The 16279-nt window shown below is 38.8% G+C and overlaps 1 protein-coding gene across 1 annotated transcript in view; it reads right to left on the minus strand.

The window, feature by feature from the left end:
- jag1a (jagged canonical Notch ligand 1a) overlaps positions 1-16279 on the minus strand; it is a 54117-nt gene that overhangs the window by 9564 nt on the left and 28274 nt on the right. The window contains exons 10-22 of the mRNA XM_022674537.2: positions 15848-15961; positions 14594-14640; positions 12321-12494; positions 8468-8618; positions 6028-6192; positions 4938-5051; positions 4660-4773; positions 4442-4555; positions 4158-4274; positions 2785-2812; positions 1866-1951; positions 864-977; positions 137-246 (exon numbers count right to left, since the gene is read on the minus strand). Coding sequence (XP_022530258.2) covers positions 137-246; positions 864-977; positions 1866-1951; positions 2785-2812; positions 4158-4274; positions 4442-4555; positions 4660-4773; positions 4938-5051; positions 6028-6192; positions 8468-8618; positions 12321-12494; positions 14594-14640; positions 15848-15961 — 1448 coding nt within the window. The remainder of the gene's footprint in view (positions 1-136; positions 247-863; positions 978-1865; positions 1952-2784; positions 2813-4157; positions 4275-4441; positions 4556-4659; positions 4774-4937; positions 5052-6027; positions 6193-8467; positions 8619-12320; positions 12495-14593; positions 14641-15847; positions 15962-16279) is intronic.

The following is a 16279-nucleotide window of genomic DNA, read 5'->3' on the forward strand; positions in this document are numbered from 1 at the left end:
TAGTGTAATGCTGTAGTGATGTAATGTTGTAATGCTGTAGTGATGTAATAGTGTAATGGTGTAGTGATGTAATAGTGTAATGGTGTAGTGATGTAATAGTGTAATGGTGTAGTGATGTAATAGTGTAATGGTGTACCTTGGTGCAGGACGTTCGGCCGTTCTGACAGTAGCAGGAGTTACAGTCCTCCTCCCACCTCGACCCATCAGCCACCATCCGACCCCCCACCATACAGGGACGTCCCGTTACTGCCGAACCAACAGGACCCATATTAGAATAAATAGATAATTCTGGCCTAATTTGTACAGTGTAAAACCTGTCTGTACTGTATTTACATATATTTTTTATTTATTTATGATATTTAAATATTTTTCTATTTTAATTCCAATGTCTGAACATGATAAGAATGTATTCATTCAAATAAAAATTTTAGATTAAGTGATTTTAGAATTTTTCCATCCACAAATCGGCTGTGGCTTTTTTAAACTGGAAAAATAAATGTATTTAATTTTTTTCCTTAACGTGCTTTAGTGTTTTAGAGTTTTGGCAAAACTCTAAAACACTAAAACTACTTTCTGAGTAGTATATAAGCAAAATATATATTTTTTGCAAATATGTTTAAAATAACTTAGAAAAGTAAAAATAAAAACTGTAAAAAAAGTAAAAATATATACCATAAACCTGAGCTTTCTGTATCAATGTTCAATATAACATATCAACCACGGATATTAGTTATTAGTTTATTACAGTTGCTGCTACGCTACGGGTCGCACTACTTCATATTTTGCTATAATGCTATAATATAAGTGAGAAAAATGCTCTGCTGGGATGCATTGTGGGTAATGTAGTTGTTTAAATTGCGTACCTTCCTGGCACCTGGCCCCGGTTCTCCCCGGCGGACACAAGCAGCGGTAGCCGTTGATCTCGTCGATGCAGGTGGAGCCGAACGCACACGGAGACGACTGACACTCGTTAATATCTGCGGCAATGAGAACAGAAAATAAAAACTACATAAAAAAAAAAACAGTTATTTCTGTGTTATTAGACATTTTTTATCAAACAGTCTGTGTTAGCATTATCGATACAAATACAGACAGTACTAGTCTAGCACCCTGGCTTTAATATAAACACACAGACTGACCAATGGCAGAAGAGCTAGCCTCTTTACCTGACTGGAGAGACTGGAGCAATATTAGCATTAGCCATTACATGAGCTAAGCGCTAGCTGCAGCTAACCCCAGCTAGCACTAGAGCAGTACTAGCTAGAGCAGCACTCGCATTAGCATTAGCCACTAACCAAGCTAACCTCTAACTATTTCCCTGTTCAGGTGAGTATTATCAGCCTGTAGCCTGATGCTACCCCGGCTAGCACTGCTGTAGCATTACCTAATGCTAACGGTTTGCCGCTAATGCTAATTCTCCAGAAATTTTGAAATATAATCTTACTTTAAATAAACGGAAGTGCTTTACACACCCAAATAAACAGTTTTCAGGAGAGAAATCTGTGTAGATTAACATCCAGCACTCGTTTGACTTTAAAAGAAAATGTTTTATTTTTAAGAATTACAGGTTTGTTTACTTAGCTTAGCTTTACTTAACTTAGTTAACTACCCACCCACCACTACCCAGCGGTAAGACCTGCTGAATTAAAAGGGAAACATGGCGACACCGCTGTTCCTTACTAGTGTCGCTTAAAATGCGCCTTATGTATAAAAATAGACGTTCATTGATAGTGCACATTATAATTCAGTTCACCTTATAGTGCGAAAAATACAATATACTATAGTGTACTTCAAACAGCTTCCTACTACTAGCTGTGCGTGACTCATTAGCGTGGCGCTAATGCTAAAGCCGGTTATTTACTCACTGATGCGGCAGTCGGGTCCGGCGAAGCCCGCGGCGCACTCACACCGGTACCAGTTATCTCCGTCCACACAGGTCCCACTGTTGTAGCTGAAAGGGAAGGTCAAGCGCAGGGGTCAGAGGTCAACGCGAGCACTGATAAGGATCTGCTGTTCACTGTGTGATGAATGCTGAGGGGGATCCTGATCTAATCACATCCTGAAACTCCTCAGGGTTCGTGAGGAACCATGTGAGCTGCGTGTGAAGGGGGGTAGGAGGAAGTGGAGGGCAGTGAATGTGTTTTTGTTTAAAAAAACAGTGTAATAAAAATATTAGTAAAAAAAGGTAACTTTATGGGAAAGGGTGTGGCAGAAAAAAAAAAATATATATATATATATATATATATATATATATTTACCTTTTTTCAGTTATAATCAGTATTATAAACAGCATTGATTTATTTTGACTACTTTTATTTCTAAAGTATTAAAGTTTTTGTGAAAGGAGGTTTCAAAGGCTTAAATTAAATTTTCAGACAGTAGTAGGTACAGATTTCCATTAGATAGATAGATAGATAGATAGATAGATAGATAGATAGATAGGTAGATAGATAGATAGATAGATAGATAGATAGATGTGCATATAATGAGGGTATCTGATGCCAGCCATACAAAAAGTGCAAATACACAGTTATATAATAATTTAAATTTGCAGTGCTGCAGGGATTGCAGGGCTTCTTAGCAGTTTTCTGGGGCCTTCAAAGTATTTATATCGATATCGAAATTATATCGTAACGACCGAAATTTAAGGAATATATCGTGATATAAATTTTGGCCATATCGTCCAGCACTAGTTGAGGGGCAGGGTGTGACAGATACATACTGAGACTCTCTGGGGTGCAGTTTTATGTGTATATAGGTTAACTATGTGTGGGAATGGCTTACCATGGGTGTGGGTTGCAGTCATTCGAGTCTGGAATGAAAAAAAAATAAAAATTACTCAAAAATTAATGTATAAATGAGATTTTACACTGAAGACATTACTAACAAATGTTATTTTTGACCCAAAGGTGTCTCTTCACTGTACTACATATTTTCATATAACTTGCATAAAGGACAACAATTTCATAACTTGTATTTTAACATTTTTTCAAAAAATCAGCTCTGAACTAATTATACGGAATCGTAAAACATAAATTTACAAGTTTGAATGGTTAAATGGGTGTTACAGAGCTGTAGAAGCTAAAAATACATTTTTAAAAAGAGCTAGTTTAATTTTATCTTACAGTCTGTAACTAAAGTAAAATAAACACAGATTCACACCCATTATCTGATACATGTAAAGTCAGACTCCACCTCTTTTTGAACTGTTGCTCATGCGGTAGCATTGCAGAGTAGCATCACAGCGCTAATGCTCGGAGGAAAGCACAGCGACTCGGTTCTGATACATCAGCTCACAGACGCAGCCATGTGCTGATCAACATCGCTATAGGAGGCCAATTGTGCTCTCTCAGGGCTCTGGCAGCTGATGGCAAGCTGCATGATTGGGATTCGAACCAGCAATCTACCTATCATAGTGGCCCACTCTGCACACCTACCCTGCTTTTAAAGGGTCTGTGACACATACAGAAGCTCACCATGGGCTCTTTTAGGTTAAACAAATGTCAGTGATGGAACCATGGATGAGCAGATGTTCACAAACCTTTAGTTTTAGGTTGTTTAGTATAAATTATAGAGTGTACGATGATTACTGGGTTTCTACATCATATATACACAGGGGTTGGACAATGAAACTGAAACACCTGGAGAGTTGAGGTGCACATTGAATTCTGCCGTGATTTAATCAGCCGTGGTTTTATGTTTTTTGGATACAATCCGGGTTAGCACCCGAACATCCCTTTCAGACAGCTTCCTCTTACAGCATCCACAGTTAATCCTGTTGGATGTGGTTGGTGCTTCTTGGTGGTATGCTGACATTACCCTGGATACCGTGGCTCTTGATGCATCACAAAGACTTGCTGTCTTGGTCACAGATGCTCCAGCAAGACGTGCACCAACAATTTGTCCTCTTTTGAACTCTGGTATGTCTCCCATAATGTTGTGTACATTGTAATATTTAGAGCAGAACTGTGCTCTTACCCTGCTAATTGAACCTTCACACTCTGCTCTTTCTGGTGCAATAATGTGCAATTAATGAAGATTGAACACCAGGCTTCTCCAATTTAGCCATGAAGCCTCCCACACTAAAATGATGACAGGTGTTTCAGTTTCATTGTCCGACCCCTGTATATAAAAGGGTATATAAAGTGCTCTCTTACTCTGGCTGCAGGTCAGACCCTCCCAGCCCTCTTTACACACACAGGTGAAGCCGTCTCCGCTGACCACACAGGTGCCTCCGTTCTCACACGGACTGGGAAGACAGCTGCTGTTCTTCGCTGTAGACACACACACACACACACGCACACACGCACACATACGAACATAGATAGTTAATTTCATAAATCACCACAATACAAAGACTAGCGGGAATTATCATCTACTAACGTTATATAGCTGTAAATGGAACAGTTTGATCTTAATAAATAATAAAAAACATGCTTACCTATATTACAGGTGGTCCCCTCCCACCCAGGTGTGCACATGCACTTAAAGGAGTTCCCCTCATCGCTGCACGTCCCTCCGTTATTACAGGTGGCCTCATCACACTGACTCTCACCTGCACAAAATCACCAAACCGCATCAAAATACTGTACGCTCAGTATCTCCACCAATCACAGACCACATAGAGAGAGAGGCAGAGAGAAAAGGGGCGGGGCTTACGTGAGTGACAGGTCTTTCCCTTCCAGCCGTTCTTGCACTCGCAGTAAAAGTCGTTCACCAGGTCTCGACACACGCCGCGGTCCCGGCACGGGTTAGTGCTGCAGTCGTCTATATCTTTAATACAATCATATATATACACACAATTAACAAAAGGAAAAACACTATGATACTATATAATACTATAATATTGGGTCAAAAATCAGACAGGTTTGATTACTGGGCTTTTTAAACTGAACTAAACTAAAAAAAGACTTTAACTAAAAATGAAAAGTTCTTACTGGTTTCACAGTTTGGTCCCTCCCAGCCGTCAGCGCAGATACACTGATACACATTCACTTTATCAATACACGTCCCTCCATTACCACACGGACTGCTCTCACAATCATTTATATCTGAAAGAGAGAGACAGAAAGAGATGTTAATATCCTAAAAATATAAACCGGATACAGAATCATCTATAGTAGATACTGAATCATTTACAGTAGATACTAAATCATTTATAATAGATACTGAATCATTTATAGAAGCAACTGAATCATTTATAATAGATACTGAATCATTTATAGTAGATACTGAATCATTTATAGTAGATACTGAATCATTTATAGTAGATGCTGAATCATTTATAGTAGATACTGAATCATTTATAGAAGCAACTAAATCATTTATAATAGATACTGAATCATTTATAGTAGATACTGAATCATTTATAGTAGATACTGAATCATTTATAGTAGACACTGGGTCATGTTAGCAAATAATGAATAATTTATATTAGTTACTAAATCATTTATAGTAGATTTCAAATAATTTATAGTAGATACTGAATCATTTATAGTACTGTAGATGCTGAATCATTTATAGTAGCAACTGAATCATTTAAAGTAGATACTGAATCATTTATAGTAGATACTGAATCATTTATTTTAGATACTGAATCATTTATAGTACTGTAGATGCTGAATCATTTATAGTAGCAACTGAATCATTTATAGTAGATACTGAATCATTTATAGTACTGTAGATGCTGAATCATTTATAGTAGCAACTGAATCATTTAAAGTAGATACTGAATCATTTATAGTAGATATTGAATAATTTATAGTAGCAACTGAATCATTTATAATAGATACTGAATCATTTATAGTAGATACTGATTCATTTATAGTACTGTAGATGCTGAATCATTTATAGTAGATATCGAATCATTGACAGTGCATATTGTCTAACTTATAGCAGTAACTGAATCATAGTAGATTTGGGATCATTTGTAGTAGATACTGGATCATTTTAGCAAATACTGAATCATTCACGATAGATACTGAATCATTTATAGTAGTTACAGTAAATGAGTATGGTGAAACTCACTCTCGTGACAGTAGGTGCCGGTGAATCCCTCGTCACACTCGCAGCTGAAGTGTCCGCCGGCGTGGCTGCGGCAGCGTCCGTGAGGTCCGCACACGTTAGAGGAGATAAACCGCACGCTGCCTGCGCTGCTGTTTGATACCACGGCAACCGTGCAGCTGTCAATCACTGCGGAGAGAGAGCAAAAGAGGCGGGGCTTAATGTGGGTGTCAAAAGAAAACGAATATCTATAGTTAAAACAAACATTTAAAAAAGCCACAAATGTATTTTATACTTTTTAAATTTTCAATTTGATTATACATCCATGAAAAAAGGTAGAACATGGTTATGAACAGTAGAAAAGGTAAAAACTGTAAAAAAAATTTTGCTAAATAGAGGCCTCAAAAACATGAAAAACCTGTTCTCCCTCTCTTATAGTATATATATATATATATATATATATATATATATATATATATATATATAATCATCTCATTGAAATAAGCAGAGAAAATGTTTTTTTTTTATATTTCATGAATTTACACTTTGTATAGATTTACGTTATATATCTAAAAACCAGGCATTAAAAAATTAAATTATGTATTGTATACTTTTTTAAATTTTCAAAGGTAGAAAAAATGCATTATGTATATATATTGTTAAATGAAGTCCTTCAAAACATGAAAAACTGGTTATATATCAGAAACACAAGTTTTTGAGCTTTAATTTGGCAAAAAAAGAAACATTTTCTAACCATATATTTTATCTAAAAATTTTTAATTGGATATTTAAATGAGCCATTTAATATAGTAGAAAATATTACATATGTGTGTATGATGTTCAGATATGTAAGGGGTTAACAGACTTTATCATCTTCTTTGTCTTCCCCCTCGAACCTCGAATCATCACAGAGGATCTCGCGCTCCAGAGCTGCTGACAGATCTGCCCGCGGGTCAGATAGCGACGTGCTAAAGCTTAGCGGAGTCGTCGGGTAGTCTGCGCCCCCCGCCCGCCCGGGCAACCGCTGCCACCCTCGCCCTGTAACCCAATCGCAACTGTTCCCACGGCAACAGGGCCCCCGGGGACCGCCCTGGTACAATGGCATGACATCAAACCGGCCGAGGGAGTCGGGGTGGGGGGGTGAGGGGGGTGTGAGGGGGCTGAAGATAGCCTCAGTAATGCGACGGCTAAAAAAACCTTCTCCGGCTATTCGGCCGTCTCCATTAAAACCTCAGAACATCCCGTACTGCGGGATAGCGTTTCAGGGGTGTGTGTGAGAGTGTGAGAGTGTGAGAGTGCGAGAGCGTGCGACAGTGCGCGAGTGTATCGGCGGAGTCTAGACGTCCGGAGACACGGAGGCTGTGAGCTGAGATATGACCCGATATGAAGCTAAGCCTGAGCTTCTGGCTCTTTTTGTAGGAAGGCTTTAAGCTGATAGAGATGAACCTGCGGTCGTGTCAGCGCTACAATTACTGTCACTGAGACACATGGAAAAAGAGGCTGGAGAATTCGGCACCATCTAAACCATTCTGTACCTCGAACAGCTGGAAAATGCTCACAGACACTCCAGCAGGAGCGCTTATAAATATATAAAAGAACATTCATACATCCTGTATCATCAGTGTACAGAAAGTTCTCAGTACAGTATCATCTCTAAAACATTGTCTTTCTAGGAATTTTAATAGAAGCAGCTGAAATTATTTGGACCAAAATTATGGTGTCACATCAGTGTCAAAAGTAGGGGCACAAGGACCTTTTAAGTGCTGCCACTATGATCAGAAGATTGAAGGGTTCGAATCCTGTTCATGCAGCTTGCCATCAGCTACTGGAGCCCCGAGAGAGCACAATTAGCCTTGCTCTCTCTGGGTGGTTACAGTAGTAGCTGGTGCTCTTTCCCCTCATCACTCAACAAAGGGTGATGTGGATCAGCACAAGGCTGCGTCTGTGAGCTGGTGTATCAGAACCGAGTCGCTGCGCTTTCCTCCGAGCGTCAGCGCTGTCATGCTACTCGGCAATGTAATTCTACATCAGCAACACGATTCTCGTTTTTTGCTCGGAGTTTCACATTTGTGCTCACGAGAAGTAAATTTACACACGCAACTATAAAAAATTAGCAGGTTTATTTGTTTCACCTGGTATTTTTGCGCCCCCGACTTGACTTAACACTGATGTGATGCCATACAAAATGCCTAAATAAGTCTGATATGTGAAAAGACTAATTAATACAAAATGATGGCTTTTCCCTTAAAAAAGTAAAGACAAAGGTATATTTATGCTATTTAATTTATACAATTGTGAAAAAAATGTGTTCGGTATTCTGTAAAATTTATTACCAATAAATCCAATATTCTTCACTGCAGGTTTTCTATAATGCAGGGGATCCCACACACATATCCAACAAGCAGAAACAAGCAGGTAAAATCAGCACACCTGTGTAAAAACGTAAGAACAAGTAAAGGTGTACCTTGGCAGGGCGTGGTCCGGCAGTGGTCTTTGAGGTGGGAGCAGTTTTTACCCTCATAATCATCCGGACATTTACAGTAATAATCATTCGCCAGGTTTAAACACTGAGCGCCGTTCTGACAGGGGTTTCCTACACAGTAATCAATATCCAGCTGCAGAACAGGGGAAAAAAGGGAAAAAATACATTTATAAATATATTTTATAAAAGTATAAATCAGCCTGAACTGTCTCTACTGTCCAGGAAAGTTTTAATTCTACATTTATTGAAAGAATAAGAATCATCAAACCATCATATAATTGATATATATATATGTATATATATATAATTGGTCCTGATTTTGATTTTAACTTTAAAACACTTTAAAGATGTTTAATTAAGTGTAAACAGCTGCAGAACAGAAAAAAATACAATGAAATATTATAAATATATTTTATAGAAATATAAACCAGAATGAACTGTCTCTACTCTCCAGGAAAGGTTTAATTCTACATTTGTCCTAATATAACTCTCCGCTGGTCCTGATTTAAATTTAAAACACTTTAAAGTTGTTTAATTAGGTGTAAACAGATGCAGAACAGAAAAATTAAACATCGTAAATATATTTTATAAAAGTATAAATCAGCCTGAACGGTCTCTACTCTCCAGGAAAGGTTTAACGCTACATTTATTGAAAGAATAAGAATCATCAAATCATCATAACTCTCTGCTGGTCCTGATTTTAACTTTAAAACACTTTAAGGTGGTTTAAATAAGTGTAAACAGATGCAAAACAGAAAAAAAAATACAATAAAATATAATAAATATAGTTTATAAAAGTATAAATCAACCTGAACTGTCTCTACTCTCCATGAAAGGTTTAATTCTTTTTTTTTCTTTTTCTCCCCCCCTTATTGAGGTCTAATACTTTATTTCACTCTGCAACAATGCAATATTCTTAAGGAAGGACATATATTAAGGACATATATTATATTAATAATAAAATGAAAAAAATCAACAGACAGAAAAAACAAGAGAGAAAGAAGAAAGAAAAAGAAAAAATATATATAAAATATATATATAGAATTTTTTAGCTATAGTTAATGCAACTAATATTGGGATTTTTTTTATTCTTGTATAATTCTGACTGAAGGGAAAGGTTTAATTCTACATTTATTGGAAGATGTATAAGAATCATCAAATCATAATTTAACTCTCTGCTGGTCCTTATTTTAATTTTAAAACACTTTAAACTTGTTTAATTAACTTTAAAACACTTTAAACTTGTTTAATTAACTTTAAAACACTTTAGACTTGTTTAATTAACTTTAAAACACTTTAGACTTGTTTAATTAGGTATAAAACACTTTAAACATCTGGCGTGTCTGTTACTTTCTCCTCTACACAGGACTAACGGTGTGAAAAACAGGCGCTAATATGTTTTGTTACACCCTGCTAGCACTAGAGCGCTAATTCCATGGAAGTCAGGTCAGCCATTTCACGAGAAAGCACTAATGTGACTCAGCCAACGTGTTTATGACAGATGAGCATGCAGGTCCAGGCTAATATGTTAACGTAGCATGAACGAACATGACCATCACACAGGATGAGTCACTCACTATACATGATAAAACCGATGAGTTAGCACAGAATAATAAACAGGGACACGGCTATGCTAATTGGCTACGCTACAGGAACTTATCTCCATGCTAATGTTTTATGCTCTGTTCTGTTTGAACTGGAATGTGGGAATTTCAGAGTGCAGATAAGTATTTTTTTTAAGTCGTATAGTCCTATTAATAAGTAATAATGTTACAACTAGTGCTTCCAATCGATTAAAAAGATTTAATCAGATTAAATCGATTAATCGCATTTTTTCTACTTAAGACGCTTAAGAAGTTTTTTATAGTGTATATTTTAAATTTAAATAAAGTAATGAATTTAAGAAATGTAAATTGCTATTATATTTATATAAGTGGTGTTAACTAAAATACTAGTTAACTAAATTGTTAACTAAAATACTTGTATATTTAAGGGGAGATTCAATTAAATTAGATAGAGAAAGTGTTTCAAGTTATACTTATTCCTGCTAGCTAAGTTAAGTAAAGCTAAGCTACGTAAACAAAACTGTAACAAAAAAGACTTTATTTTAAAGCTAAACGAGTGCTGGATGTTAATCTACACATTTACATTTCTCTCCTGAAAACTGTTTATTTGGGTGAGTAAAGCACTTCTGGTTATTTACAGTAAGCATAGATTCCTGAATTTGTCCAGGACTAAGGCTGAAGCATTAGCATTAGCCGCCCAACAGAGTTACACTGAAGAACGCTGAGGGTGAAATTAGCTAGTGGTTCGTTCCACGTAGCTTGTTTTAACACAGTAAACATAAAGGCTGCAGTCCAATATACTCCGCTCTGAACGGTGAAAGAGAGCTAGCGCTGAGCGCAGTTAGCGGGTAATGCTAATGCTGCTCCAGCAGTGCTAGCCAGGTTTTGCAGCAGGCTACAGGCCGACAAAACTCACCTGTGAACGGCGAAAGAGCTAGGGCGGTGATTAGAGGATAATGCTAATACTGCCCTGGCCTTAGTGCTGGAGAAACTTCACTGAAACTCCTGTATAACTCTATACTCCAGCAGAGTGGCTTTACGGCTCCTTAATACCTGGCTGGTACTGGCACTGACGATTTTAAAGGATTTTAAATGTGCCTTATAGTGCAAAAAATGGGCTATAATTTTTTTTGCAGTGTATTTTTTTAAATAATTCTTTTTTTTTTAATTTAGTGTTTTGTCATATTGGCAAGAATATAATAATAATAATAATAAAAAAATTAAATCACAAAAAAATTGTGATATTATTTTAGGACCATATCGCTCACTTTTTGTTTGAACCCAAGATATTTCATGTTACCTTCATGTTTTATGTGGTGAACTTAGAAACGTTTAATTTATTGACAGAAATATACAGCTGTGTAAAACAAAAAAAAGTGCACTTCAGTTTCTGTGGCTCATCAGTGGCTCTGATTTTGCTATTTATAGGTTCACGTTTGAGTAAAATGAACATTAAAATGAACAAATATTTTAGTCAGTTTGCAGAAAATGAGAAATGGCTTCAGAAATCAATATTTGCTGGAATAACCCTGGTGTTTTTTAATCACAGTTTTTTTCATGCATCTTGGCATCATGTTCTCCTCCACCAGTCTTACACACTGCTTTTGGATAACTTTATGCTGCTTTACTCCTGGTGTAAAAAATTCAAGCAGTTCAGTTTGGTGGTTTGATGGCTTGTGATCATCCATCTTCCTCTTGATTATATTCCAGAGGTTTTTAATTTGGTAAAATCAAAGAAAACTATGATGATTTTTTTTTCATTAGCAGCAATGCTAATGTTTTATGATAGAGAATGCTACAGCGGTGCTATCAGACGGGGATATCTGAGCTAATGTATTTACTCAGAGCGAGAGAAGGCTGTAATGTGCTTTGATAGGGAAGGTGAGCCGGCGGTGTTTCAGAGAGAGGAACAGGCTGTAGTTCGTCTCGGGAGGAACATGAACGGACTTGACTGTGTTTGGGTGGAGCGGGAGCGGCGGCGGGGTCGGGTGGGACCCGGACGGCCCCAGATGAAGGGGAACGACGCTTGTGGTTTGGAGCTGGAGGGAGCTGTATAAACTAATCAAATTGTGATAAAAGGCTTAAATCAGGATGCGGTGAGAAAGTGAAGCTGATGACACAACTGGGGTTGTGTTGGATTGTAAGGCCAGGTTTAAGACATGGATTTGAGGAAGGAATGCTGTAAGTGGTTTGGGGCATGGCAGGGTGTGTCTGCATGCGTGTGTAAGTGTGTATAAGTGTGTGTGTGGGTGCATTCATCACTCGCTCACCTGGCACAGGTTTCCTGAGAAACCAGGCAGACAGAGGCACTGAAATCCATTGACATCATCCTGGCACCGCCCCCTGTTGAGGCAGGGGTGGCTGGCGCACTCGTCGATATCTCTCTCGCAGTGCTCGCCCGCGAAACCCGGAGCACACACACACTTATAGCCGTTCACAAGGTCCTGAAAAACAGAAAAAAATTACATTGCAAATCTTCTTTTTTCGACTATATATATTGCTATATTAAACAATGCAGGGCCCATGACATCACCAGAGTCTCACATCCGGACCAATCAAGAGCTGAATCAGCGCTGAGCACTCAAAACTCGAGAAAGCAGCAAAACAACAGTAATCAGCCCTTTAATCAGGCATTATAAAGGTAATAAAGAGCATTTTTATGGGATTAAAAGCGTGAATTTAGCTGTAACTGGAAATATCTGCGCTGAAAAAACTCTGCTGGACATTTACAAGCGCGTGCCCAACCATGTGGATAATAAAGGCCATGCGCTGGTTACCTCGTGTTTACTCCTGCAGACATGAACTAAATCTCTTAATTAATCATGGGTGTGGTTAATAATAAACCATTTAGTGTGTTAGTAGTCATTCCCTTTAAGAGCGAGCAGGTGAGCTCTGACTTTGGTGCGTTCGTATCTTAACAGCGCGGCGCTTTGCTTTGTGCGTCTCAGCAGAGACAGATACTGATCTGCACGCTCACGTTGTAAAGGTACACCAGCAGCTAATTTAAAGGAATGAGCTGACTATTGACTGTTGTCAGGGTTTAAATTAATCAGTGGCGCACCTGTGTTTGTTTCCCACCGTCAAAATAGAAAAATTTACCTGAACACACCTCACTTCCAGACCACCACACCAAACCAACAGTGTGAATTTATTTTTAAACTCTGACGCTATTTTAACAGCTCGGATGCGAGTTGGAGTGAAAATAGACTGTTGTTGACAGGGTGTAAGATAGCAATGAACATCGCACCTAATCTCATTGCATCCTATTGTCAGATTCTGCAGGCAAGCCAGTTTACCAAATTGAAAACCTCTGGAATATAATCAAGAGGAAGATGGATGATCACAAACCATCAAACCAAACTGAACTGCTTGAATTTTTGCACCAGGAGTGATTAGCATAAAGTTACCCAAAAGCAGTGTGTAAGACTGGTGGAGGAGAACATGATGCTTAGATGCATGAAAAAAACTGTGATTAAAAACCTGGATTATTCCACCAAATATTGATTTCTGAACTCTTAAAACTTTATGAATATGAACTTTTTTTATTTGCATTATTTAAGGTCTGAAATCTCTGCTTTATCTTTTTTGTTCTTTTCCAAAAGCATCTACAATAAATGCATTATGCTTTAATCCAAAATCCTCTGCACGCAACATCACTAAACACGCAGTTCAGTCGTTCAGGTTAACATTTCCAACCCTAATGTGCCGTTTACAGCCGTTCCATTAAACCCAGTACAATATAATCCCATTAATCCCAATCAGCCTGTTTACATTCGGCCGCTTTCTGTTCACTTCAGCTTAATCTGCACCGACCAAACATTCACAGGCTGGAGGAGTTCACCGAGGTAAAACACTGGGAAAGAAAAAAACAGAGAGAGAGAGGGAGGTGTGGGCACACGGGGAGGAGGAGAGCGAGAGAGAGAGAGAGAGAGAGAGAGAGAGGGAAAGAATAAAGCCTCTCTCTCTCTCCCGTTCTTTCTTTCTTTCTTTCTTTCTGGCAGGAGTCAGGAATGTTTATGGAAATCTGATCTACTGTGTTCATCCAGTCTTCCTCCCACCCGCACTTTCCTTCTCTCTCTCTCTCTCTCTCTCTCTCTCTCTCGATCTCTTTCAGTTCCCAGATGGCTTTCTTGCTCTCTTTTTTTTCTTTCTTTCTTTCTGTCTGTTCTCCAAAGCATGACTCAGCAGTCGCTATTTTTAAGGGAGGAATGAAGAAACAGAGAGAGAGAGATAAAGAATGAGACAGAGAGAAATAGAGAGAGAGAATAAGATATGCAGGGATATGGAGGGATGGAGTAATAGAGAGAGAGAGCGAGAGAGAGAGAGAGAGAGAGAGAGCGAGAGGAAAAAAAAAAAGAGGGAGGAAAGGGAGGAAAACCGCAAAACCGGGCCAAAAACAATGGAAACGTTTGAGGAAAAGCTCCTCAAAACATAAGCTTGATGTTTCTGAGGGGAATAATACCACACACACACTCGAACACACACACACACACACACACTCGAACACACACACACACACACATACATTCTCAGACACACCTACCTTACAAGATCCTCCGTTCAGACACTGTCCCTGACAGTCGTTAACATCTGCAAAAGAAACAAAAGAAAAGCTTTTTAAAAAAGCTGAAATAATAAACCGTCAGTTTGTAGTCGGTTCCCTCTCAGAAGCAGAAACTGAGCTCTTCGCTAATCTGAGTCGGTAACAAAGCCAGCGCTGATAAGAGCCCTTGTCAGATTTCCTGAGCTTTTCCCCCCGATAAGCGGCGGAGGGGAAACCGGGCCATGTTCAGCCCAGGCCCGGAGCCTGAGACACTGGTCGGGCCGTGTTTGAGTTGGACGCTATCAGCTAGCGGCTAGCTAATGGGCACTGATAAGATGCTGCACTTTAGCGAGCGCTAGTCGTTTATCAAGTGACTAATGTCACATGCAAACATTTAATCTGCGTAATAGCGTGATAAAGAGGGTTCCAGGCTTAATATTTTAATTGGCTCACAATTTGGATGAAAATAAATGTTGTTTTGTTGTGTTTAAACATATTTAAAGCAACAGTTACATTCAGTTACATTAATTAGGTTGCACCCATTGCTGACAAAACAAATGAAGAAATTGTTGACCACTTAAAAATGATTGGTTTCTTTGATTTCACCAAGTTAAAATAACTCTGAAATATAATCAAGAGGAAGATGGATGATCACAAGCCATCAAGATATCCAAAAGTTTTCCAAAAGCAGCATGTAAGACTGGTGGAGGAGAACATGCCAAGATGCATGAAAGTAGTTTATAGAATAAAACAACAATGTTCATTTTACTCAAACATAAACCTATAAATAGCAAAATCTGAGAAACTGATCCAGAAACTAAAGTGTTTTTTTTTCAGAGCTGTATGAAGGCTAGAAGTGCTTTCTATTGTTTGAAGGTTCTTTACACTCAAACATCTCTTAAAAATGGACCAAAAAATCACCGAAAGCATGGACAAATCTAGCCAGACACCGCAGGTCATGATCACTACCACCATGTTAGCCCTATATGATGCATTAATGATACAAATGTGACACCGTGAATCACTTTTTGGAATGGAGCGTCTTATCCATCTGCACTCACTATCAGACCTCACTCACGACCACGCTGGACAAATTCAGCCTCACTCACAAGATAGCACCTCACAACTTATACAGATGCGGGCTCTGTTCCCAAGCTGTCCCCCTCACTTTTGGACATTTAAACAAACTTTTGCTTTAGTAATTCGTTTTCTTTTTTAGAAGGTTTTGTCTGAAAGTGATGAGCAGGTACGTACTGATGTCACAGTTCTGTCCCGTCCAACCAGGGAGGCACTCGCAGAAGTATCCACCAATCAGGTTACGGCAGGAGTGGGCATTCACGCACGGGTTCTCATCACACTCATTAGCATCTGCAGAGAGAGAGAGAGAGAGAGGGAGAGAGAGAGAGAGAGAGGGGGAGAGAGAGAGAGAGAGAGAGAGAGAGAGGGAGAGAGAGAGAGAGAGAGGGAGAGAGAGAGAGAGAGAGGGAGAGAGAGAGAGGGAGAGAGAGAGAGGGAGAGAGAGCAAGAGAGAGAGAGAGAGAGTGAGGGAGGGTCTGTTACTGCTGAACACGCCTCGTGTCAGGAATGCAGTTTAGCACAAAACTGAGGTGGGGGTCTCTCGGTGGTCCGCTGTATACATTCTTATATGGCTGAGTCGGTTACCAGGGCGAGGGAGTCCAGAAACAA

The sequence above is a fragment of the Astyanax mexicanus genome, chromosome 21 (genome assembly GCF_023375975.1).
Source record: "Astyanax mexicanus isolate ESR-SI-001 chromosome 21, AstMex3_surface, whole genome shotgun sequence".
Classification (NCBI taxonomy): Eukaryota; Metazoa; Chordata; class Actinopteri; order Characiformes; family Acestrorhamphidae; genus Astyanax; species Astyanax mexicanus.